Here is a 26662-nt window from a genome sequence, read left to right as displayed (position 1 = left end):
TCTCAAAATTATTTTAAAATCCTCGCACTGTCGTCATAAAGTTACGAGGTAATGTCGTGTCATTATTTCCATCACACAACCGATTTAAGAGATATATATCTCGCTTGTAAGCAAATAATGATTTAACAGTTCAAAATAAAAATATATTAATATGGCATCAAAGTCTTACCACTACTATTATTAAATATATAATACTTCACGATACTTGTACTTGAAAAAGTTGGTAGCTCTGATATATAGCATTATTTTACCAACATGAAGCAAGCGTATACAAATACAAGTTATTATCTCACTCAAATGCTGACCGGACATGAATACTTTTGTAAGTATCTGTATCGCATGGGAAAGGCGGATCTATCCGACTGCAGTTATAGCGACGGAGACTGACACAGAGTACACCTTCTTTTATTATAATGCGTGGCTCACATTTAGAGTAAAGATAATAGCATAGATTGTAATAATAGCAATAAATCCCGAGAACATAATGGAAAAGATGAGAGCAAACCCAGAGAGCTGGCAAACGATAAAGTCATATATGATTTAAGTTCTCTAAATAAAGAAATTAGACCCTAAAAAAAAACCAGAAACTAGAATAATTAATAGTACAGACACCAAAAAAAATGCGGTGAAAAAATGGAATTCTGAACGCAGATTGAAAATCATAAGAGCATGGCTTGAAATGCCAACATAAAAGAGAGCCTCCTCGAAGTAATGCGAAAACGGTTCTGAGGGGGAATAATTCTTGCGTATAGGAGACTTAAAACTTGGAATTTTGTTATTTTTTGTGGTTAAAGTCCATTATAACAACACTCCAAGTTCGAACATACAAGTCAAGTACAGCTTTGTGTAAGTTGGCTAATGAACACTGACTCTGAGCTTCAAATTTGGTAGGGCACGAGTTCAACGAGACATCGTTTCTATCTTTATAATTGATTTTAAAAATCAGAAATAAATCGAATTATATAATATGATTAAAGTATTTTTTATTTTTTAGACTTTTATAAATACACTCTGCTTTTGTAATAAATATAGTCTTATTGTATTCAAAAATATGCGCTGTCCTTATTCATATGCAGTGTTTATAAAAGTTTATGTGCTGATTTTTAACCACACACTAGTTAAATTGACCTCATCATTTTGTTAGAGAAAATTGAGATCATGTGGTAAAAAAGATATGAAAACCAACATGTGGTATGGTTGAACCAACATGTAGTATAGAAATAAACAGGACACCGGCTCCTAACGTATCGGAGCACCCCGACTATATTTGGAACTAGCATGATGCGTTGAGTAAGAATATTTTGATCTGAGATTTAGTTAAGATCTGGTTAAATCAACCTGGTTTAATAATTTTTCCGAGTGTAAAGTAAGTAAAATGAAGTTTCAAAAGTATTATCTTAGTTTTTTATATCTTATAAAAATGACTAAAGCATCTGATTTTGTAAGACTGACCTGTCCTACTCATCAACATGTGCTCAAAATAAGACAATTCTAAGAAGAACTTTTCCTCTTACAGTTGCTATGCTCTCTGCTAGTCCTATTGATTTAACAACCTATCCATTTAATGTATTTTGTTTATTTCAAAATGTGTAGTCAATTAGCAGTTGAACTTAAATATGAAAATGATGATGAGAAATACCTCACGTCATAAGTCATGCTCCCAACTCAGGCAGTTCCAAGCGCAAATATGTTTTTACATTGTTGACGAGTTGACTGTTGCCTGTTGCAGGAAGCATCAAATTACAGTGGGTATTTTGGCTTTGAGTGAAGTGTGAGTACTGGAGCAGGCACATATGATATCTTGACTTGCGGTGCTGCCAGTGATAACATCGGTCGTTCTTCAAGTGGAATGCATTACGCATTGCTCCGCTTTTTAGCAATTGTGCAACTCTTGACGGTGGCTGCGTCAAAGTTGATGTTTCAAACGTTGCTGCTGGAAGAAACTTGAGAATGGGTTTTTATTTTTTTATCTTCACTTAGTAACCACTGCAATTTAAGTTTTTTTTTTAAATAAATTTCGAATATTTTCATTTTCTTTACTATATATACTTTTATATGTCGAACAGTTGCGCTCAAAGCAACAAGGAAGCCATATACATTGTTGATTACGTAGCGGTAATTGACAATGCGTGTCAACAAATGCGGCTTAAATTACAAACAAACGCGGCATAAGGAGGAACTGTAATTAATACACGATTAATCAATTTATCAAAAGCTTTTGATTTTATGATATTTTCCATAATAAAATTACTTTACACACACATACCAGGTTAAAAGCTAACACTATATGACCAAACATACCTAATTTGTACGCGTTATAATCCTATTACCAGCTGGACCAAGTATATAAGGTTCTTCCAAAGATCTCATTGTATTATAATACAATCGGGTATTAAAAATCGCTCTTGAACTAAACTTGTTCAGCATGTTTGCTAAAAAAACTTATTTTTACAAACTTAAAATCATAATCGTAAAGTGATCATATGTAATCAAGAAAAGAGAGAAAATTCTCTTTAAAGAGAATGAGGAGTCAGCCACACATGCACTATTAGAATACCCAGCACTAATGCACAAATGGAATAGACTCCTAGGAACACGGTTGCCACTTATGGTACTTTAGTACCAAAATTGGTACTTTTTTTTTTTTTTTTTCGTTTGGTACTCACGTTCAAAAAATGGTCCATTTTTGACGACCCAACTTTATTGTGGATATTTCCAATTAATGTTTTTTTTTAAATGCAACTTTGCACTATTTTATATTTTGTTCATTTATAACACTATGAAACCCACAGAACGAGAAAATAAAAAGGTCCAAAAAAATTTTGGACCTTTTTTTACAGAAATGGTACCTTTTTAAACCAATTTTGGTACAGAAAAAAATTTTCAAGTGGCAACCGTGCCTAGGAATGTCTACCCTTACGAAAGAGGCAATAAGACTATGTAAAGTATTTTTTATATAACTTTTTATTGACGTAATAGGGGTTAGAGACCCATTATAAACCTGGAAAGGGTACAATAGGCCCAACGATCGCAGTGCCATATCCCTTAACAATAATAATAATATGTAATCAATGAAATTAAGAACACCAAAATACATACTTAACAATGCCAAACAGATCGGTTGCACTGTTATATATTCCGAGAGTCAAGCAATTATAAAATCTTATCGTTACTAAATTTGAGTTACCACATGCTGTGTTTGATAATAATAAAACACCTAACAAATTTACAAACTTTGACCAAAACTGTGCTCAAATGATCTGAACCAACGTTTGAGACCAAAGTAGTTAGATGCAGTACTTACAAACGTCTTCTTGCTAAAACAAATGCCTTGATTATATAGTAAAGCTAATTCCAACAGATCGTTCACAAAAACCGCCAAATTGTTACCAGGATTCATAGTCGTAATTGAACCGAACTTTAATTAGTAACAAGTTTGTTACTGGATCATATTTCTTCATTAAGCATACTTAGACTTACCGATTTTGTCATAGGTAAACCGATATATTCCCTCCTAAATTCAAGTTAAGAACTAATATCAAACACGAAGTTATAATTTTTGATCTCTAACTTTTGACTTTAATTAGAAAAAAGGTTTTAAACTCTGAAAACTAAAACTAAAGTGACTAAAATTTATGATAAAAGCTGTGGATATTTTTGGGAATTGTTTTTATTAGAGAAATTTGTTGAAAGGAAATATGGCTTTATATGGCCGTCGTTAAACCTCTATTTATGCGATCACAGTATGGTGACCGGCTTTAGATAAATATTTGTAGTGCATAGTACTCATCAGAGCGTAGTGTAAATATAAACTCTATATTAGTTTTGCATAAAGGAGCACTCTACCTATTATGTCTAATATAATAAAAATGTAGCTTAGAACTACATCATAGTGAAGGGCTACTGAAAGCCTACACATACATTTTTAATCTTTTTAGTCTTAGTTAGAAAATATTTATCACATATTTTCCACTTTTAATTCCGGCAGACAATTCAATAGCGATTTTTCATCTAGAAATACTGTATGGATTTCCCATTAGCACAGAACTTAACCATAACCATATGTGTAGACTATTCCAAAATGTGACACATTTCTTTTCTCTAGTTTTTCTGTCACAGAAAGTAACAGACAATTACAAGGTAGATAAGTTGGTGAGACAAAGTGCTATAGATACTATTTCAAAACATGTGCAAGATCTGCGCATATTCCGGGAACTATGCAGACACCACTATGTAGCTTGGTTTGTGTATATGCTATGTTACCCTTTAACTTCTTTAAGTGAGGTTACTACATTTAATTTTTTTTTTTTGAACGCAAAATGCATCATCATTTCCATTTCTTCCAAGCATAAGATATCTTCCGGAAGAATTGCATTTTTATTTTACTTGGATTTTTTTAAATTCTATGTAAAATCAACAGTTTTTTACAGTGTAATGAAACCATGTAATTTTAGCTGAAAGTTAAATTATGGAACATTGGACGTTGACTGCTGTTGGCTTTTAAAATTTTTACTGTCATTGCTCCACAAATTATTTATTGCCTACTCCATGTTTTGTGTAGGAGAAAATTTTGAACATTAATTTCGTCATTTGGAGATATAGGCGTTATTATGTCCTCAATCTATTGACACTAAACTAAGACTAAAAAATTGTCACTAAGATTTAAGTCGCAGGAAATGTTTCTTTTTTAATATTTAATTGCTGTTGCGTTGTTCATGAGATAATTATTTAGATACTTCACAGATTAAACTTGATTTTCTTATAAATATTATTTTAATATATAATTCGATTAAAGCTTTTTAGAGAAACTATTGCATTGTACGAGGGTCACTATTTATATTTTAAGCTTAATAATGAAAAAATTAACTAAATAAGTCGAAGTATTCTTCTTTATGAGTAATATGATTTTGAAAGCCTTTTTTCCAATCTTTTTCAGACACCTCCAAAACATGCAACAACGGTTTCTGTTATAACGAAATCAGACTATTACGTTTGTATTCCATTTCGAATAACTTTTATTCTATAAAACTTAGACTCAAGGGCTTGTGGTAGCTTGTAGAGAGTATAAACAGCTGTTATTCCTATAAATTCCACGTAGTTGGCAATATCAGTTTGACAGATATGCCTCTGTGTAGTTGGTAACACCCTGTATGGTAACCCTGTATTGTTTTGTTGATTAGCAGTATGCATTGTACAAAAAATGGATCATGGACTACATGTACTATTAATTTAAATAGTATGAAATGCATAAATATTAATAAAATGACTATTTCTTGATGAATAAATACTTGACCCTGTAATAATGAACTATGTAAAGGGTGTTGAAGACTTCTCAAAATCAAATCAAACTTCACTTTATGTTTTAAAATAGATTTAATATTGTACTGTAAATGATAAGACAACATAATATGTTGATGGGTAGTCACTCTCGATATTTTTATTAAATCCAAAAAATATTAACCATATAGTAGCTATAAATTACTATATTGAAATACAATCTAAATATTTAGTTGAATTTTCATGCAGTGAAATGTCGAGGACCACTGACCTTTTGTGTTTGCTATATTCTTTTCGATCAACATACAGTCAATCTATACAATATATATGATAAATTATTATTAAATTTAAAAATGTTAAAATATTTTTACTTTCATTAAAAGTTTCCTGCTTATTAATTTATGCAGCAAACTCAGTACCGACGACGGTGCAATTTTATTGTGTCAACTCATGTGCACTGCTGCATACCGCGAACAGAATTTATGCCTCATCTGCACTTTGTGCAATCAACATCTGCGGTCAACAAATGCTGCATTCAGTGCTCAATTAAATCTCATTCAATTGGCATTGTCTGCGTAGTCAAGCTGTGCACTTGTCCCCCACTTATACACGGTTTTGGTGAATCAAAGTGCTTTGTAAATTGATCAACAAATACTTAAACTTTGCTCGTATCCATGTTGCTCGGTGTTTCTATATTTTTTTTCCAGAAATTAACAAAAAAAAGTTTTTTAGTCCGTCCGCACCATATACAATCATTTGACTTTCTAAAGTGTGTATGATATGAATGCACATGGGAAACTTCTTAATAGAATTATTAATATGAGAGATTTCAAGAATTGTCCAACATATAATTCTTTGGTTAAAGGTTAAGTAATTTGTTAATGATAGTGCATACAAATTGCTTGACCGATTAAGCGACCTGTCCACACATCGTAAAGTACGGAAATTGTAGATGAATGATAGAATCGGAGGAAAAGACCGGGAAATATTTTATATACATTATATATATATTGAATTGTTTAATATATTTTCATTTAGAGAAAAAGTTATTAAAAATAATTTATTGGTACTTGGTACATGTCTCAAAATATTATTAATAAATAAATATCGGGTGTTATTTTTAACCGCATGAGAACTATCGATATGGGTTACTATGGTTTGACAGCTGAAAAGGTCGAACTCTGTTGACATTTCCATTCAATAATGTTAACCAATTCATCATAAATCGCTTAACGCTAAAACAAAGCATCCAAGTTTTGGAAATCTACTTTGAAAAGAATAAATCTGTTAGCGAATCTCTTAGAGCTCTTCGTCCACCTTACAGTCAGTATAATCGGCCTAGTGAGCATGCAATTCGTGTAGTTATTGATCATTTTCGCACTAATTTTACTCTTCTCGATTCAAAGCCATCAATAAGATAAAGAAATATGCATACTGATGATAATACAGGGATAGGCGATTAAAGTATTACCAAGTACACATAGGTATATCTGTCTGTCTGATATTGCCAACTGCGTGAAATTCATACTGCTGTTATACATAGCTGTCTATATTGTTTACACACATTTGTGTCTAAGTTTTATAGAATAAAAGTTATTCGAAATGAAATTCAAACATAATAATGTTATATTTGGTTGGAAAATCACAATCACAACCAAACACCTCAAAGTGAATATCAAATAATATCATACCATAAATCGTTATAATAGTACAGGTAGCGTAGCCAATGGTCCAACACTAGACATGAAAATATTCCAGTATATTCCAAGTATTTAACAAATATTTCAAAATGAGCTGAAGTTAAAGCATCACAAGTTCCAAAAGGCACAAGATCTTAGGAAGAGCGAAGGAGTTGTTACGCTTACACGAAAGTGGTGAATTTTCAAACAATGTCTACTCAGATGACAAAAGTTTCCCCATTAAGAAATTCATGTACTCTCAAAATGATCGTATTCACTTAACTGAATGCACTACCGTTCACTGCCATTTAAGACTATGAATAGTCAATCGAAATAATTTTCTATCTGATGTAATGGATGGAAAACCGATGGACGCTCTCCAATCGTTTTCATCGAGTCTGACCTTGAGTCGATAGGACTTATTATCGGAAAAATGTTTTGGATGTTGCTTTAGAGCCATTGGCACGCAAAAATTTTGGTCGTAGCACATAAGCATTCCAACAAGACATAGCAGACAAGAATGGTAAAAAAATCATGATCCACACTTCATTTCGTTCTTACAATGGATTCGAATTTGAACTTGTTGAACCGTTGAACTATTCTATCTAGACCATTTTAGAGAGGTTGAGATCAAGGTGAGGACTAAAAAGTATGCCAGTATGTATGCGCTGAAGAAAGTCATTGTTCAGGAATGGGCCAAAAGATCACATTCATGTAGCATGCAACTCATTTTTTAACCGTTTGAAGGCCATAGTCAAGACAAAAGATGGCCGCATCAAACTAGAGTGAATGGATTCTAAAATTTTGATTGTTTCCACAAATTTTTGTAATTCGATAGAATAAAAAATGTTTTCACACAAAATAGATATGTTCGCTTGAATAGGTAAAACTTCAATCGCTTAACCCTGTCTAATATGTTTAATAAGCGACGTCCATTTGTTTGCCTATCAAGAACAAACTTGTCGCATTTTGAATACATACAATCATTTTTTGTATTTAAGTCAACTATACTTATAAATAATACAATAGTTATAATTATTTTTTGCCATTTATCCAACATTGTAGGAAAATTATTATTTCCTGTTGCTTCTATTTTCTGATTTTCTGCACTTCAACAATGATCCTCTCCATATTAAAATATGCGCGGTCATTTTCTACTAACCTATTCACTTGAAGTCATACTATAGACTTAACAGACCCATAACTACTTATACACTTCTAAACACAATCCAGCAACGCTCGTAAAACGTACATTGATAGCGCCTAATGTGAACAGGCTTTAATTATCAAAACTCGTTAAAGTAATTGTAATTCTACTTAGGTATACTTTTAGGCTGTACTGAAAATAAATGCTTTCGTAAAGCATATTTAGTTACTAAACTTGTTGGTAAAAGCACAGTTTAATCTGATATTTGTTCATGCATTAATCAGGTATATAAAGTGTGCAACTAATAAATTGATTGAATTTAATATATACTATTATTACTTACTGGCAAATACCTGATATATATATGAAGCGCTGCCTATAATTTTATGGAGTTGAAAAGAATTTTTTGATCCAGATAACAAAATTAACAAAATATGAATAATTTGTTAAAAAACTTGTTTCGCATTTCATCAAGCAAAAAAGAATAAGAAGTTCGTAGGCTACCTTTTGTGTCTTGCGTCCAAGCTACACTAACAGACCTATTCTGTGCACTTTATAAACTTGTCAAACATCGATACTTGTCAAAATTGACTGCTGTAAAGGTTTTGGTATTCTGTGACATAAATAAAAAGCTCTTTTCCTTGTTAGTTGTCAATACTACAAATGCTGTTGACAACTATAAAAATATGCTCTTTTCAAGCATTTTCTATTATTTGCATGCATGACAAATATTCTTAACTAAAATATACGCTCTTTACAAGCATATTTTTTATTGTTATTTGAATGCATGAAAAATGCTTTTGACAACTTAAAATATATGCTCTTTACAAGCATTTTTTACGAACAGTTACGAACAATTACGAACAGTTTTCTATAGAAAACACTTTAGACCACAGTGTGGTGAGAAGCACTAGGTTCTTGAGCTTTGAAATTTGTCAAGATGTGTGCAAAATACCAAAAAGCTTTCTGCTTTATAAAAATCAAAAATTTTATTAAATAATTTGACAAATCTGTCAAGTGCACAGAATAGGTCCGTATGTATTGCCAGATGAATTTTGACATTTCTAGTTCGAAAGTTTGGCATTTTCTAGCATAAATGACATCACCTTGTTTTCTGGATAGATTCTGGATTGTGTCTCTGCGAAAAAATGTAATTTAATAATAAACCTTTTTGTGCGATGATCAACAAGATTATACACAAAAGAATACTTCAATCAACTTAGTTCGACATTTGGTGATGAAACACCACATCCAGCAAGTGTGAAACGCTTGTTCAATGAATTCAAGCATGGACTCAGTTTTCTCCACGACGATCTTCTTCGTAAAGATCGGTCATAAACGGCTGTTGTACTAGTAAACATCGATGCAGTGCGAGAAATGATTGATATTGATTAGCATGTTATATATCGGGAGATAGAGACCTCCTTAGCTATTAGTGAGACCAACATAAATTCAAATTTACATATACATTTAGCTGTCAGAAAGGTAAAAAGAGGGCACGTGTTGATTGGTATAAGGAAATTATGAAAAAATATGGGCGAGGTATCTTAAAACACGTTCACGACATCATGACAGGTGGCAAATCATGAATCCACGCTTATGAGCCCATATAATAAATTTAATATATTTTTATTATTAAATTTATTTTTATATAATAAATTTAATGTATTTATTTAATTGACAGAATTGTCGTATAATAAATTTATTATATTTTTTAATGAATTTATTTTCATTCTGTATTTCTACTGGATTACAAAAGATTCTTGAGTCAAAATTATTAGTTTCTTCTTATTAGAATTAGTAGGAAAAAATCTGCTGTTGTATAGGCATACAAAATATATTCCAGCAATTCACTGTTTGGATCTTCCAAAGTAGGCAAAACCCGACAAAAACTTTTCGCGAACGGAGCAAATTCAAGTAAATGGTCGCATGTTTTTCCAGAACCACCGGTCATATTGCAACTGTACCACTTGAACAATTTGAAAGGATTAATTCTAACTGGTAGACTATTATTTATTTGACGGACATCTTCAGAGAATTAAGGAAAACCAACTGTCCAAACAAGATCATCTTCCATCACAACAATGCGAGCTCTCACAAAGCTCCTTTTTAAGCACTCAAATCGTCGAGTTTATGGTACATTCGCCTAACAATCACGACTTAGCATCCTATGACTTCTTCTTTTCATATTTATTTCAATATCTTTCAATAAGTTTTATTCTCAACTTATGATATAGCACATTATTTAAATTGACTTTAAAAATTCATAAAACTGATTCTCCTTACTATATCTTTATTCAATTTCATTTCAGAAAATTGAAAAAACTCGCACGATACGGTTTTGCTGTGCTGGCTATGAAGGGAATATTTCCATAAATGATACAGTCTGTAAGCCAGTATGTCGTGGTGGTTGCGGTCGTGGATTTTGCGCTATGCCCGATATCTGCAGTTGCGAGGCAGGTTATACTGGAAAGCATTGTACTCAACGTAAGTATTTTCGTAAAATTACTAGAAATGTAACTTACATAAATTATTTCTACCGATATATATACAACGTGAGATGAAAAAACTGCAACCAACTTCAGACTGCTGTCATTTCTAAACCGCTCGTCCCACAGCTGTCAGATTTATTCTAGTGACAGCTCATTATATTGTTTACAAGCGCACAAAAGCATTTTGGTGGGAATTTTTCAGAAAAAAAGTTATTTGTGATGAAATTCAAGCGTGATAGTGTGATTGCTTTGCATTTGGCTGGAAAACCACAAGTGGCTATCGTTAGAGCCCTCCAGCATTTAGAAGTGAATAAATGTTTTGTGTCTCGTACCATCGCTCGTTACCATGATACTGGTAGCGTAGCCCGACGTCAAGGAAGTGGACGAAAAAAAACAGCAACATCGGCAGAAATGGTTCGAAAAGTGAAAAAGCGAATTGAACGAAATCCGCGTCGCAGTGGACGAAAAATGGCTCGTGAGCTGAACATATCGCAATATGCCATTCGGCAAATATTGAAAAATGAGCTTGGACTAAAGCCATTCAAGTTCCAAAAAGTGCAAGATCTTACTGATGCGCAAAAAAAAGTTAGACTCGAAAAAGCTAAAGAGTTGTTTCGCTTGGCCGAAAGTGGTGAACTGCCGAATTTGGTTTTCTCCGATGAGAAACCATTCGTTATCCAGCAGTTTGTAAACAAACAAAATGATCGTGTTTACTTGCCAGAGAGGTCAGCTGAAAATTTGCAACTTCGGTTGGCCATCACAACTCAAAAGCCGGCCATGGTGATGGTGTGGGCCGCCATAACAGCCGATGGTCGCTCGCCGCTCGTATTCATCGACCGTGGTGTCAAATTAAATGCGCAAATCTATCGCGAAAATATTTTGGAGGGAGTTCTGAAGCCCTGGGCACGCAAACATTTCGGCCGCAGACCTTGGACATTCCAACAGGACTCAGCACCATCGCACTCAGCACGCGCCATCCAAGAATGGTTAAGAAATGAGGTTCCTCGCTTCATTTCCACCGCACAATGGCCACCAAAATCTCCGGATGCCAATCCGTTGGACTATTGTGCCTGGGGTATTTTGGAAAGCAAGGTTGGAACTAAAAAATACCAAAGTGTCGATCATCTCAAGCAAGCGCTTCGCCGAGAATGGGACAAAATACCGCAGAGCCACTTTCGGGCAGCGTGTGATGGTTTCATTGGCCGTTTGAAGGCCATAGTTCGTGCCAAAGGTGGCCAATTCGAACAAATCTAAACCGATTCTCAAATTTGATGTTATTTCCATTTTTTGCTTTCATTCAATAAAATTTAAAAAAAATGAAAAAATTATGGCGTTTTACTTTGTTGCAGTTTTTTCATCTCACCTTGTATATATATAATAGGCTGTCTACCTACAAGATTTAGAAACTTACCTTCGATTTTCACAATTTTTTTTTTAAACTGTTTCTAAAATTCTATATGAATACTTGACATAATCTATATATAATTTTAGGTAATACCAATAATTTCAATCTAATTGGTTTTTTTTCACTTATTGTAAGGTTTATAAAAGAATAATATTTTAAAATTTATATACAGGGTAGTACTAAAGTAAGACAAATTTAACGTAGAACAGAGTTATGGAAATAGAAGAAAATAGAAAATAGAAAAGAAATTATGAAATAAAGAGAGAAAGGAGACAGAAAGAAAAAAGAAAGAAAGGGAGTGATAAATAAGAGAGAAAGACAGCGAGAAGAAGAAAGAGACATATATATATATATATATATATATATATATAAATGTCTAGTAAGGACACTTTGATTAATTTAAACACCCTTTTATTAAAGAGTTTTACTTCAATAATTTGAGATTATAATAAAATTTCAATATTTTTTAATTAAATTATTTTATAATCTAAATTATTTTTCCTTATTTTTGAATAGGATGTGATCATGATCATTGGGGAAATGAGTGCAAAAATGAATGTGAGTGCCAAAATGGAGCAGCTTGTGACAACAAATCCGGAATGTGTCATTGTACTATTGGATGGTCAGGAGATTTGTAAGTAAAATAAATAAAACAAAAAAGAGTATCGATTCTTACTCTACCTTAAAATTAAAAAAAGGGTTTTTTTTTCTAAATACTAAAAAAACATTAACTTTTAATTTATATATTTATATTAAATTTCAGTATGAAAAATGTTTTGCATTACGAAAAAGAAATATATAATTTTATTGAATGTTTCAAATAATATTCGACCTATTCAAAGCTTAGTATATTTTGATATCCAAGTATATTTGAATACGAATAACAAACCAGGAATGCCCAACTATCTGAACTATCAATAGCAGTTGATTGGTTTTTGAGTAGATTGTCAGTAGACTATCAATAGTGTTACCTCTTTAAATAAAAATATAAATATATAAACTATATAAAAGAAAATAATATAAACTATATAAAATAAAATAACATAAACTACATAAATAAAAACTAAATACTAAATATGGATGACAAATATCTCGAATAACAAATTAGCTAATAAGCCCAACGTAACAGCTATTTTCTACTGATTAAAGACCATTTATATTTCTTCAAATCTCTCGAATTATACAGTTTAATATAATGAATAAGGCAATTTAAACGAAAACGTGGTACAGTTGGTATATTCAAATCTATTGTGAGTCTAACAAGAGTTGTCACAACCGTATAATTCATTATTTTAGTTTCTATCATAATCGTCGTTAATAGTGGCAAAAAATTGAATACTATTAACAATATAGACAGTATCATGAATACTTTTCTAGTATTACATCGAAACCTCTCTATATTTTATATATAAAACTAAAGATATATATATTAATAAAATAAAATATATATATATAAATCGGATTTGCTGTATGAGTAGCTTGAATTTTTTGAGTAGTTAAATATTTTCGAACATTTAAGCCGTTCGAGCCCAGTGTTTAATTTAAGTATACTCAGACCCATCCGTTCTACTCTGAACAATATCACCTATTTTTACTATATAATTAATATTTTCAGAGTACCGTCAGTAGTGGTTGTTAGAATGCAGTAATGTTAATCAATAAATAAAAAATTTAATTTAATCAATAAATCGAATAAAACTAGGCCGATTTATTCTCAGAACTGAGCAGTGGATTGGTTTTCTCTCTGAAATAGACTATATAAGCGATTCCGATATCAATAACAATTTACCAATCGCTGCATAGTTTAGAAGCGAAAAAAAACTCACCTAATTAATTTAACTTGATTGCATATTTTTAGGGATGAAAAAAATAATATTAGTTTTTGAATATACAATGAATGCGAGTTTTATATAATAAAAGAGTGGACTTCACGAGCTAACTCTGCCTTAAAATGAAAAGATTTACTTAACTCGCTACTAAATCCATATATGTCAATATAGCTTAACTCTTTAGATATCATACCCCCAAATCCGTTGTCAGTGGCACCTGTGAAATCAGAATCATATATGCTACTTTTATTTTTTAATATAATTTTAATTATTTTTTAATATAACACATGTTTTCTTCTAATGGTTATTTATGGTAGTTGTGAATTGCCCTGCCCAATTGGCACATATGGTGTTATGTGTCGCAAAGTATGCGATTGTCCCGATAAACGTTGTCATCCGCAAAATGGAGATTGTGATACTCTTAGCACAAATGTAGCACCAAATGCTACACATGCGATGATTGAAACTCTAAACTCAACAATTGTTAACATAACGCATAATTTGGATAGCATTGCCAAGAGCATTGGCAATATAGTAACTAGCAGCACTGAAGCAACACCGCTGATTGAATCCAATTTACCAGAAGAAACATCTGCTAAATCCATGCCTGAAGTTATTGTCATTAAGCAAGATGAAACACACACACCCAAAATAATTGTGCATCCATCGAGTAATGCAGCTGTACAATCTCCAGAAGTAATACATGTAATATCACCTGATTTAGCCAGTTTAGCCGGGGTCTCCGGAAATACAGAAACAAAATTGCACGAAACACACAAAACAACCACCGAACATGATACAATTATGTTAATGTCAATCTTAATTATTTTGCTAATAATTATAATAGCTATTGCTATAGTATTCTTGTACTTCTATCGCCGCTATCACTGGCAAAAGGAACATGTTGAAGCCGCCTTAGCCGCACGTCAATCCACGCATGTTGCTAAAAACGATGTACCCACGCTGAACGAGACAAGCATAACAAGTAAAAATTTTTTAAAACCTTTACCCGACTTGCCGGCTTTCACACAAATGGTACGCAATAAAATCGAGGGTATGTAAGTGTCGAGAAATCTTAAAAACCAAAATTAAATAAATATTATACAATAAAATTTCTTTAATTTTTGGTTAATAAATTTTCATGAATTTCCTAACATACTTCTTGTTCTCACATCTCACAAAAGGTCCCGATTATTATGACCCACCGAGCAGTAATTCGTCCACTAAGGCACCATCTTATACTTACGCGCGCAAAGAATCACTTTATTCTGTAGTCGCACCAAAGTCGCGTAAAGGTAGCCCAGATTCGCATTTATATGACGAAATACGATATCATCAATCCGCACAGCATAACCAACAGCTACAGCTAACACCACTAAGCGGGCATTATGATGTGCACCAGCAACCTATTCCCCATCACGTTTCACATTTGGTAATACCACCAACCAAAAGTCCGCAATATCTGCAAGTACCAGGGATGTCATATGCATCGCACAAAGTTGCGCTTATCTAGGCTAACTGCACATATTATTGTTTAACTATATTATAGATATTTACACGAAAAGAAAGGCAAGAGAAACGACGATGAGGATAACAAACTTACAAGCTATATACTAAGTTTATGATCAGTTTTAGTGATAATTATTTAAAATATAATGTTTACTATACAAACATTTTCATAATCATACATATTATTAGGTTAACAATAGGTTAGACAAGTTCAAGATATAGACTTCTTGAACCTAGCAGAATTACACATAAGGAAAAATTTGATAATTAATTTTTGCGTTCAATCATCAATTTTAATGAAACATTTTGTTTATGTACAATATTAATTGAATTTTTTTGATCTTAACTTTTTTTAACGTTACTGCCATACATAATATTATGTGCCATAATTACAACAAAAAAAAAATCCCTTCGAAATAGTTTATTTACACTGAAAATAAAATCAATTCTATGAAAACTTTTCTAATGTATAAAATATATATAAGATATGACATAATAAAACATAATAAACATTCAATTTAAACATTCAACTTTTTTATATATCATATAAATATAAATATATCATTTAAGTATAAGTTCAGTTAAACTTCTCTATAGCGAACATCCCTATAACGAATTCCTCTCTATAACGAAGTTTTGTTGAAGACACAGCAATTTTTTATATTTTTGCATATATTTGAGTCTCTCTATAACGAACCTATCTATAGCAAACCTCTCTAGAACCTCTCTATGACCAATTTCTCTCTATAGCGAACCTGTCTATAGCGAATCTCTCTATTACGATTTCTTCTCTATAACGAAGTCTTGTTGAAGACACAGCGTTTTTTTTATTTTTTCATGTATTTGAACGCCTCTATAGCGAAATTCTCTATAGCAAACCTCTCTAGAACCTCTCTATAACAAATTTCTCTCTATAACGAACCTGTTTATAACGAATCTCTCTATAACGATTTCTTCTCTATAACGAAGTTTTGTTGAAAACACAGCGTTTTTTTATATTTTTTCATATATTTGAACGTCCCTATAGCGAAACTCTCTATAGCAAACCTTTCTATAGCGAACCTTACTATAACGAATTCTTTTCTGTAACACGAAGTTTTGTTGAAGACACAGCGATTTTTTATATATTTTCATGTATTTGAACCTCTCTATAGTGAACCTCTCTATAACGAAGCTTACTACAGCGAACTTCTTTAGAACCTCTCTATAACAAACTCCTCTCTATAACGAACTTTTCTATAGCGAACATCCCTATAACGCATTCCTCTCTATAACGAACCTTTCTATAGCGAACCTCTCTATAACGCATTCCTCTCTATAATGAAGTTTTGTGGAAGACACAGCGATTTTTTATATTATATATTTAAGCCACTCTATATATAACCTCTCTATAGCTAGTTCCTCTCTATAAGGAAGGTATTTCAGATGGGTAAACAGATTTTTGCATATAAAAAAGCCTCTCTATAACAAATTTACTAAAATGGAAGTTAAATACTCCACTTACACGTTTTAACTTATGAGAAACTTCTTTGCAAGCTGAATCCTACTCGATATGAGCTAGTGGATATGTTATTCAGTTTATAATAAGATAGGGAGTTTTTTGGCCCGCAAGTGGAATGATGAAGGGTGGTGGAACGTCATGTGCATTTGCTAAAAGTAAAAATTTTTTTTTCTTATCATCGAAAATGTTATAACTATAGTTTATCTTTGTCCTCTCAAACATTAGTATTCTCCTTTTTTGTTTACTGAAACGAATAGGTTTCATTTATTGATCACCATATGATCAGCCTAACTTATACCATGTTTCCACTGCTTACTTAATAAGTAACTTAAGTAATATTTTTATTGACATGAATTACTTATTGCATGTGAAAGAGTTTTAATGTGTCAGAAAGCTATTTGAAAATTCTACGACAGCTTCTGTTGTTTAAATAAAGTACACTTAGTAATATATCACATAAGAAATAAAATATATAATTGATATATTAAAGTATTATACTTACTTACTTAATGTTGTCTTCTTCTCGTGGAGTATAGGGCCTCTGCCATAGATCTAAACCTAACTCTATAGGGTGCTTCGCGGCACATATTATTTCAGTTATAATTTGCATTATGAAGTTTTCTGTGTATAGTTCTGCGCCATATTTGTGCTGGTACGCTAGGCTTTCTAGAACCTGTTAAATTATATATATACGTTTCCATTGGCTTCGTTCGACCAGTTAACTTACAGGAGATTCAAGTGATTCAAGCAATCTCAAGTAAATTAACTGGATAATTGGAATATCACCAGTTATCCAGTTATATAACGATCTAGAGCCATAAATAACGATTAATTTTTTCATGAGTGGATAATAATGCTATAAACGAAGAGAAGAAGAAATCTTTAACATATCTGCAATAAAAAATTTTGTTGAAAGATGTAATCTATTTAATGAAACTAAACTAATTGTCAGCTATACTAATGATAAAACCATTGCACCATGCAATTCTACTCTATTTTTTCTGATTTCATTCTTCGTTTTCTTCGTTTTGTTGTATCTGAAACTTTGTTTCCAGATATTATATCCAATTCACACCACAAACTTAAGGACTTCTGCAGATGAATGCAATAAATCCTAACAGTTAATGGCGAAGAATGATTGTTCTTTACAATTCTACTATATGCAAAACTACAGTTCACAGGACCCTATACAGAACCACATATAAAACGGAAGTACACTATTATTCTTATGAAATGTGCCACTGCTACCGTTGGGTCTATTGTGCACAAGTACACCATATGCAGACCCAAAATATTCTAGTTCAACTTGTTCTTAACTAAATATAAAGATTGATGACTGCTTGATGACTGATGACCATAACAATACTCATACTATGTTTGTGTTTATGTTCTCAAAGTTATGATAGATATTGTGAAAATACTATAATTCAAGACCTGTATTGGATTCTCCATATGATTTGAATAGACTAAGAAGGCTCACAGAAAGCATTGATAAAAAAGAATAGACTTATGTGACGTGATGTGATTCGTGACCTCATACTAAACAAAACATACTTTATTTCTTCATGGCGTTACAAGCAGCTCAAAGAACTTAACATACTCTTTCATTTTGTATGTAGATATCATACTAATTTTATTTTTTTTTAAATAGTAGGCGAACTTTTGAGCATAATTAGTTTTTTGGAAATAAAAATTTTTATTAATTCATTTGTAAAAAAATTTGATTCAACAATGTTTAAAAATGTTTTGGATGTAAGCAAAATTTCAGTGTATATTTTTTAGTAAATTTAATTAGTCTTATATTTTGATATTTAAAACTACGTTTATCATAATCTAATCTTCAAAAATAAAAAAAAATGAGTAAAACTATTAAGCAGATGGCCCAAATGGCGAAACAAATAACATCCAAACAATGTAAGTTTTTTATTCACTCATTTAAAAGTAATCTTAACTTTCATCAATACTGATAGTCACTGAGAAAATGCGGGACATTATTTATTCTAAAAACAAGATTAGCAAAGATCAATTTGCAGAACTTAAAAAAGGTGAGTTTGTCTTTTGCAGTACTTTAAAAAATGGTTCTTTATCACAAACTTATAATCATATGCTATTATATATAGTTAAGTATATAATAAAATAGACTAGGATGGAGAGAGATCATTTTTATAGATCATATACGACAGCATAAGCTAGTCCAATTCCTTGAATAGATAATCTTCAATCAAATATGGCATTCATACAGTATTTGAGTTCACTTAAAGTTATATACAGTACTACAAATCTTTTACGTTTAATCTTACGAAAGAATTGTGTTGCGAGGTTCTCCAGAACCTAAAACGCAATATATGCCTGAGAGGTATATAGTTATCTATATAAACGCAATGCAATACCATACCTAAAGTGTTCACTTCACAACGTTTCGTACATTTTTTCGCACTTTATCCAAAGCATTTTAAAAGTTTATTTTTAATAAAAGTAGTCATATAAATAATTCCATTGAATATATTTAATGCATTTGTTTCAGAAATGTAATAATTTAAGCAAAATAAAATCTTCTCAGCTTATGTTCTTTACAAATATTTATGCTATATATTCGGTATAGAAACGTCTAAAACTGGGTCTATTATTACAACACGTTTTTGTAATGTATATATCATAGTGATAGTGATATATATCACTATATATATATCATAGTGATAACTATGACTATATATCTTAGTGATAAAACATTTTTTAACATATACTTTGTATTATGATTTATTGTATTATTTTTATATAGTAGTAGCAGTTAAATCGAATCAGGAATCCGAGTTCAAAGATCAACCAAGTACGCCAATTCCTGCGTCTGTTCATGCAGTTCAGAAACCAAACGACTCATCTAAAGCATACGCCGGATTTAAGGAAAGGGCACAAGAATTAGACGAAAAAAGATCAAAGTCTTCTCGAGAACAGATTGAGTTTCAAGTAAAATTCATTCAGATATTACATTTTCCAGTTAAATAAATAAATCCTTTTCTGTTAAAATTTTTCCAGACTCTTCTGAAACCATAGGACACCATTATTAAGCAACGACATCTGCACAGCATCTGGTAAATTAACTTCATTTACACATAGAAAATAATATATTTAACATTTTGACGTGTTTGAAGCTTAATTTACATTCAGTAGTAGTATTCAGACATGTTACTTAATTCGGTAACTTGGTAAAGTGATAAATGTTTTTAAGAACTATATTAACAATATTATAGCACATTCACACTGTCTCATTTATCCAGTTTAGCTCATTAAGTCCGTCAATGGGTCTAATTTACCATACAAAAAGTTTTCATATAAATGAGCTCATTATAAATAAATCAGCTGATTTAAAGCGAAAAATATCGAATGAAACCCTTAAAAATAAATTTCCCACAAGAGAAATGATCAAAATTTAAAATATTTGTCATACGTTTTATACATAAAACGTGCCGTTAAGGTACGTATTTTTCAAAAACTTTGTTTTTGTTTATTGAATATGTATTAGATATATAAAATATATGTATATAAATTATGTTATAGATCAATTATTTATTTCTTTTTTTTTTTTTTGTGTGAGATATTATTAAGTGAAGTTTATTTATTTCAGATGGATAGCCACGGTACATTGCGCTACATTTCCTATTCACTATTTCACACATATTATATATAACACCTATTTTTTAAATCTACCGCGTTTTCCATTTTAAAGGAATTATTTCACATACTACCGTAATTTTTCTCTTACAATTAATATGTAAACTAATAAACGCTCTTTTATAGCTTTTTTGACATATAAAACCCACATCAACTGCATAAATGAGCTCATTATAATGTGAACGCTCAGCTTTTGAACTCGTTAACATATATGAGTAAGTGTCGGCAGATTTGTTTTAAAGCTCTATTTTAAAGAATAATAAATAAAGAACTTTTAAAAAAATTAAAAAATTAAATGAAATAACTAGATTTACTTTAATTCAAAAAATTTATTTTCCATTTTTTCTTGCTCCTCCCATGCTTATTGTGCAACAAAATAAACAAAAACAAAATCAGCTGCTTTGACAGTTTAGAATTAAAAATTTGTGTTTGAATATTATTCATTTTCACACTTTACCGGATACCGAGTAATATCTTAATATACCTAATGTTTGCTCGAATCAAAGCGATCAAACAATTTACTTAAATATGAGCTGTCAATTCTTTTAGACATTAACTGAAGAAATACTTCACATGAATATTTAAATTAAATCTTTTAATCTAATATATTTTATTGCTAATCATTGCTTGGTTATAGGTTCCACAATGCCCCTCCTAGCGGTGAGCCAGAACAAAGATACGACACGAACATAATAAGGACACGATACCTGGATGAAAACGATAGACGAAATGTGAACGAAATGCGAATAGTAGCATACTTAACGATAATTTGCCATAACTTCCGTGGTAACACTGTCAAGCCATAATGTACCATAGCACTACACATTGTGTCGTACGTTATTGGTGGAGACACAACACAGTACACGTCTACAGCTGCTATTTTATTGTAGGGCTTTACAATGGTTGCGCTGCTATCGTCGTGATTTACAAAGCACTCAATGATTCAGCAGCAAGTGTGAAATCTTGTTAAATTATTGAAATAACGACTTGTCTTGGCAGTTAGTACGTTGCAGTGGTGCAAACATTATAGTCGCAGATATAGTGGCGTACGTGTCAGCCGCTGCGTCATGGGGAAGGGCTATGGCGCTGGTACTGCGACAATTATCAGAAAACGCTATAGCGCTGATACTACGGCAGTCATCGGGGAGGGTTATGACGTTGGTGTTACGATAGTCACCGGGGACGATTATGGCACTGATACTACAGCAGTCATCGGGGAGGGTTATGACGCTGTTGTTACGGCAGTTACCGGAGACGATTATAGCACTGATACTACAGCAGTCATCGGGGAGGATTGTGACGCTGGTGTTACGGCAATCATTGGGGAGGGCTATGACGCTGGTGCTGCTGAAATCATTTGGGAATGGTATGGCGCAGGTACTGCTACATTTATTGGGGAAGGCTGTAGCTCTGGTACTGCTCCTATTATTTGAGAAGGGTGTGGCGCTGGTACTGCAACTTTTATCGGGGAAGGCTATGGCGTTGATACTGCTGCAGTCATTTGGGAAGGGTATGTCGCTGGTACCACGACAGTCATCGGGGAGGACACTATTACTGCTGCATTCACGTGGGAAGACTATGGCACAGATATTGCTACAGTCATTCAGGAAGAATATAGCGCTGGTACTGTTACAGTCATTCGGGAAGGGTATGACGCTGGTACTACGGCACTCATCATTACTCAGTCGTCGGAGAAGGCTGTGGTGCTGGTACTGCGGCAGTCATCGGGTAGGACTATGATGCTGATACTACGGCAGTCATCGGGGAGGGTTATGGAGCTGGTACTGCTGTAACCATTTAGGAAGGGTATGGCGCTGGTACTACAGCAGTCATCGGGGAGGGATATGGTGCTGCTAGTCAGTCATCGCAGAAGGCTATGGCGCTGTTATTGTTGTAGTCATCGGAGGGAAAGTGCTGTAATATTTTGCAATATTGAATTGATATCATTTGTAAAAAATAATATAACAAATAATGATATTGTTGTAGTCATGACAAACGCTTCTATTCTTCTTCTGTTAAAAAGGCCTGGCTGAAATCACTAACGCGACGTTAAACTTGAATATCTGTAATGAGTGACTTTCCATTGACGCTAGTTTGACGTTTGATAATCTGTAAACTGTCCCAAGATCATATTGGCTGCTGCACAAATCGAATTGGCTACAAAGTGGCGTCTTAGGAAGAGATAATACTACTACAACAGACTTTTTTTAAAGTTAAAACGGGAGAAGTCGTTAGGATTTTCATTTACTCTTCTTGTAATCCAACTGAATATCAACCATTGCAATGATTGCTGAGGCTGCTATGGATCGAAACTACATCAAATAGATGTTAATCAATTTGCTAAACATGCAATCGTTGTCTAGGCGTTAGGATTTATATAAATCCGTACCGTTGCAACTAATACTGACGAAGCGCGTCTTGCCATAGTAAACCATCTGGCCGTGCCGAGACAAACCAAGTGCTGTTCGTCTGGTGTGCGACTCTATAGGAGGTTAGTTTATTATCTGTCGCTATATTCGTAATGCATTACATTTTTTTTGCAGTCTATTTGGGTTATGTAGGGATCGCTATTATTAAGTGTTTGCACGGCTAATTTTAAACAATATCCGTGTGAGCCACCATCTAATATTATACTTTGATTGTTTTAGTAATGCAAACACAATGGCTTACAAAGTGCATACTTACTCTATGGGTTGTTTGCCGGAACAATGGACCATGGCCAGATGTAGCAAGTGACTTATGCCCATAAAATATGACAATTAGCTGTGGGAAGCAGACGTGGCGGGTTTTAGAAACAACAAGAACGAGTGTACTAAAACTTCTCCATAGCCAGAATATGAGTTTTTCTTGTCTTATATTTAGTTTGTTAAATTTTTTACATGTATTCACTGATAGAAACACAAAACAAAAAATTTATAAATTGTGTTAATCACCCTATACAATCCAAATCAACTAAATTATTCTAAATGATAAGAAAATAATCGAAAAACTATCAACTCAATGTTGAAATATAAGAAATTTCAGCGCAATTCAATTGTAGTGTATTGGGAAACTTTAAATAAAATTTTTTGTCAGTTTTAAATTCAAAGCGAAACATATAGTACAAAAACCAATCCACTAGCTGACAACCACGACAATGTTTTCGAAACCCACAACAGTATTGAAATTGTTCAGCATCATTTTAGCACACTATCTAATGGAAGTGACAAGTTTGGAAAATAAACTAATATTTGGTGACATTTTCGAAGATTCCGTACGTAGTCTGTCACTACAGAATAAGCGTTATGAACATTTATGCCGACGTGAAACGCCGTAAGTCATGCCACACACATTTGTTACAGATCAAAAATAATAAATAATTACTCTTTCAGGGCGATATTTTTTCAAACGCAGAAAAATGAACTCGTACGAGGCAATGGTTCCACTATTTACTATCATCTCATTGATGTGTGCTGTGAGGGCTATATACGATCTAAACGTAATTTACAAAAATGTGTACCGGACTGTTCGGCGGTCTCTCCCAATAATTGTCACAATGGCTTTTGTCGCGCACCAAACAATTGCGTTTGCTTCGATGAATTCGTACGCAACGATATTGGAGAGTGTGTGCACACTTGCCCCATAAGCTGTCAACATGGACGTTGCTACTTAAATGGTACATGTGCTTGTAATCCTGGGTTTCAGCTAGACACTCAAACACGTAAGTTCTGTAGACCCACTTGTACTGTGCCATGTGGCAATCATCAAATATGCACTGCCAGCAATATGTGTGTTTGCAAGGATGGCTATAAAATGTCTGATAGTTTGGGTTGTCAGCCGATTTGTACTCCAGATTGTGGTCATGGCAAATGCGTAGGACCAAATAAGTGTGAATGCTTTCCGGGATATATGAAACGATATCAACGCAACGTCTGTGAAGCTGACTGCGATCTGTAAGTAAATATGATCTTATATACAAATCATATGAAATATTAAGAAGTATATAGAAAGCTGATGTTATACACGTAATTTACTATTAAAGTATTTTTTTTGATCTTCCTTTTATTTTTCAATATAAAGCCGTATTCCATCAGGAACATAGACTATATACATAGAATCGCCAGGTATTTCTATTTAATGCTAATAATCTTAATTCATTAAATGATTTGCTAGTTTTATGCCGCATAATTCTTCTTGAAGTGGTACGAGGCCTGCCAGATCTTCGATTGCCTTGAGGGTTCCATTGTAGGGCATTCAATCATTCTCATAAATGTCTTCCGCGTGATTGCATGGAAGTTAATAACTGCGTACTTTAATCTCAATATTCTAAAAGTTTGGTACAATCGATTTCGAAACAATCTATATTGAAAAGTAAAAAATTATTTTAATCTCAGATATTTGCTATTGTCAAATTGAAGGTAAGGTAGGAAAGGTATTTCTAACTATTGATATGTGCACTAAAATTGGCAGGGACCAAAGTGTCTAGTATAATTAAATAAAACACACGAAAAAATTTTGAATCAATTAATATTTATAATGTCACATTTAAAGGTCTCTGGAGAGCAATACAGCTTCGCTAACATTTGATCTAATCATCTACACATTCTTTATAAATTCTTAGAGGTATGCCCTGCAATTCTTTATGTGAATTCTCCATGTCAAATGCTCTAAACTTATTATTTAAACACTTACCACTTAATTGTGATTTGATATCTGATAAAAACGGTCCTATGCTCCTCCTAGGAGTTAAAGGATTTAATATATATATATATATATATATATAGATACTTAACTATGCAATACACATTATTAATTAAAAAAAATTTTTTTAGTAAATGCGAGAATGGTTTTTGTGAATCTCGGTACAAATGTCAATGTCGAGATGGCTACAAATATGACAGCAATACAACTAGTTGCCTTCCGGACTGTAAAGATGAGTGCCAAAATGGAGTTTGCGTGGCACCTGGTGTTTGTAAGTGCTTTGAAGGATATACACTCAGCGGCAGCACTTGTATACCAGTGTGCAAAGGGTAATATAAATTTTATATTTTTGATTTTTTTATTAAAAATAATGAAATCAATCAAATCAAATTTAGTGGATGTGGTCTTTATGGAAAATGTTTTGAACCAAATATATGTGGTTGTGGATCGCCTGCACAACTATGCATTTTCGGTACTTGTACAGCTAAAGGAACGTGTGTATGTTCTAAAGGCTTGACCAGATTCATTGACAAATGTGTTGAATTTACAAACGTTGAAGGCCTGCTAAATAATTATGAGCAAAGGGAATATTATAACCAGCAACTTACATATCAATTTGAAGGGCTAATTGGTAGAATGTTTAAATATTAAGGAAATGACTTTAAAATATACTCTGCGTAAGCATCTGCAAAATGAACTGAATTACTCTGTTACCTTGTTAAATTATATGTATTAACATTTTCAATAAGAATTTATGGAACAATAAATCTCATTGCTTCAAAAATGCTACAAATATCTATATAATATATGAAATGGGAGCAAAGGTATTTTCTCATGTGTCAAACTTAGCAGAGGCTTTCTAAAATCGAGTTTACTGTAAACATTTTTAAGTTAAGAATGCTGTAGTTACAAAGACTATAGAATACTTCATCTTTGGTATATCAATAGCACAACGGTTCTGTGCTATATTTATAACACGGGGGTTCTGTGCCCATTACTGGCATAAAACATGCCAGATTACTTTAAAGAGCAGGTACTAACATACCAGATTAAAAAGTTTCGAATGTGTCAATAATCAGTTATAATCTCTTTAGAAATACAAACTTCAATGTACTTGCATAAACAGAATCTACCATCTATACCCTATTGGAGTGAATATATTAGAGATTAGACTCTTTACAAAGTACACTATGATCAGCCTCTTAACATGTTAATATGTAGTTTCACTTTGACGACTAAACTTATAAAACTTCAATTTAGAAAAGTATCCAAAAAAATTTAGAAAAGTATAGAAAGATTATATGTTAATATATAGTAACTCTTATATCACACTGCTTTCTAAGTGGTTCCCCAATTAAACTTAACATTATGCAGAAGTTATCATATTACAAAATAACTACTGAACTTGACCTCTAAATCTCTTAAAAATTATATCGACACTACGGTAATAAATTAAGGATATATTTTGAAGTTT

General features: G+C 32.5%; 1 protein-coding gene across 1 annotated transcript; it reads left to right on the top strand.

The window, feature by feature from the left end:
- The first annotated feature begins 1420 nt into the window (after positions 1–1420).
- LOC119688448 lies at positions 1421–25977 on the top strand. The gene is made up of 13 exons (XM_038103127.1): positions 1421–1441; positions 10416–10590; positions 12517–12634; positions 14147–14883; positions 15014–15340; positions 19619–19803; positions 20462–20474; positions 21508–21885; positions 21946–22217; positions 23630–23820; positions 23880–24440; positions 25320–25517; positions 25584–25977. The coding sequence occupies exons 1-13, from the start codon at positions 1421–1423 to the stop codon at positions 25837–25839; spliced, it is 3432 nt and encodes a 1143-aa protein (XP_037959055.1). The 3' UTR covers positions 25840–25977.
- The last annotated feature ends 685 nt before the right edge of the window (positions 25978–26662 follow it).

Source organism: Teleopsis dalmanni, chromosome X (genome assembly GCF_002237135.1).
Source record: "Teleopsis dalmanni isolate 2A chromosome X, ASM223713v2, whole genome shotgun sequence".
Classification (NCBI taxonomy): domain Eukaryota; kingdom Metazoa; phylum Arthropoda; class Insecta; order Diptera; family Diopsidae; genus Teleopsis; species Teleopsis dalmanni.
Note: the sequence above shows the minus strand (reverse complement) of the source record. Positions and strands in the feature narration are given on the sequence as shown.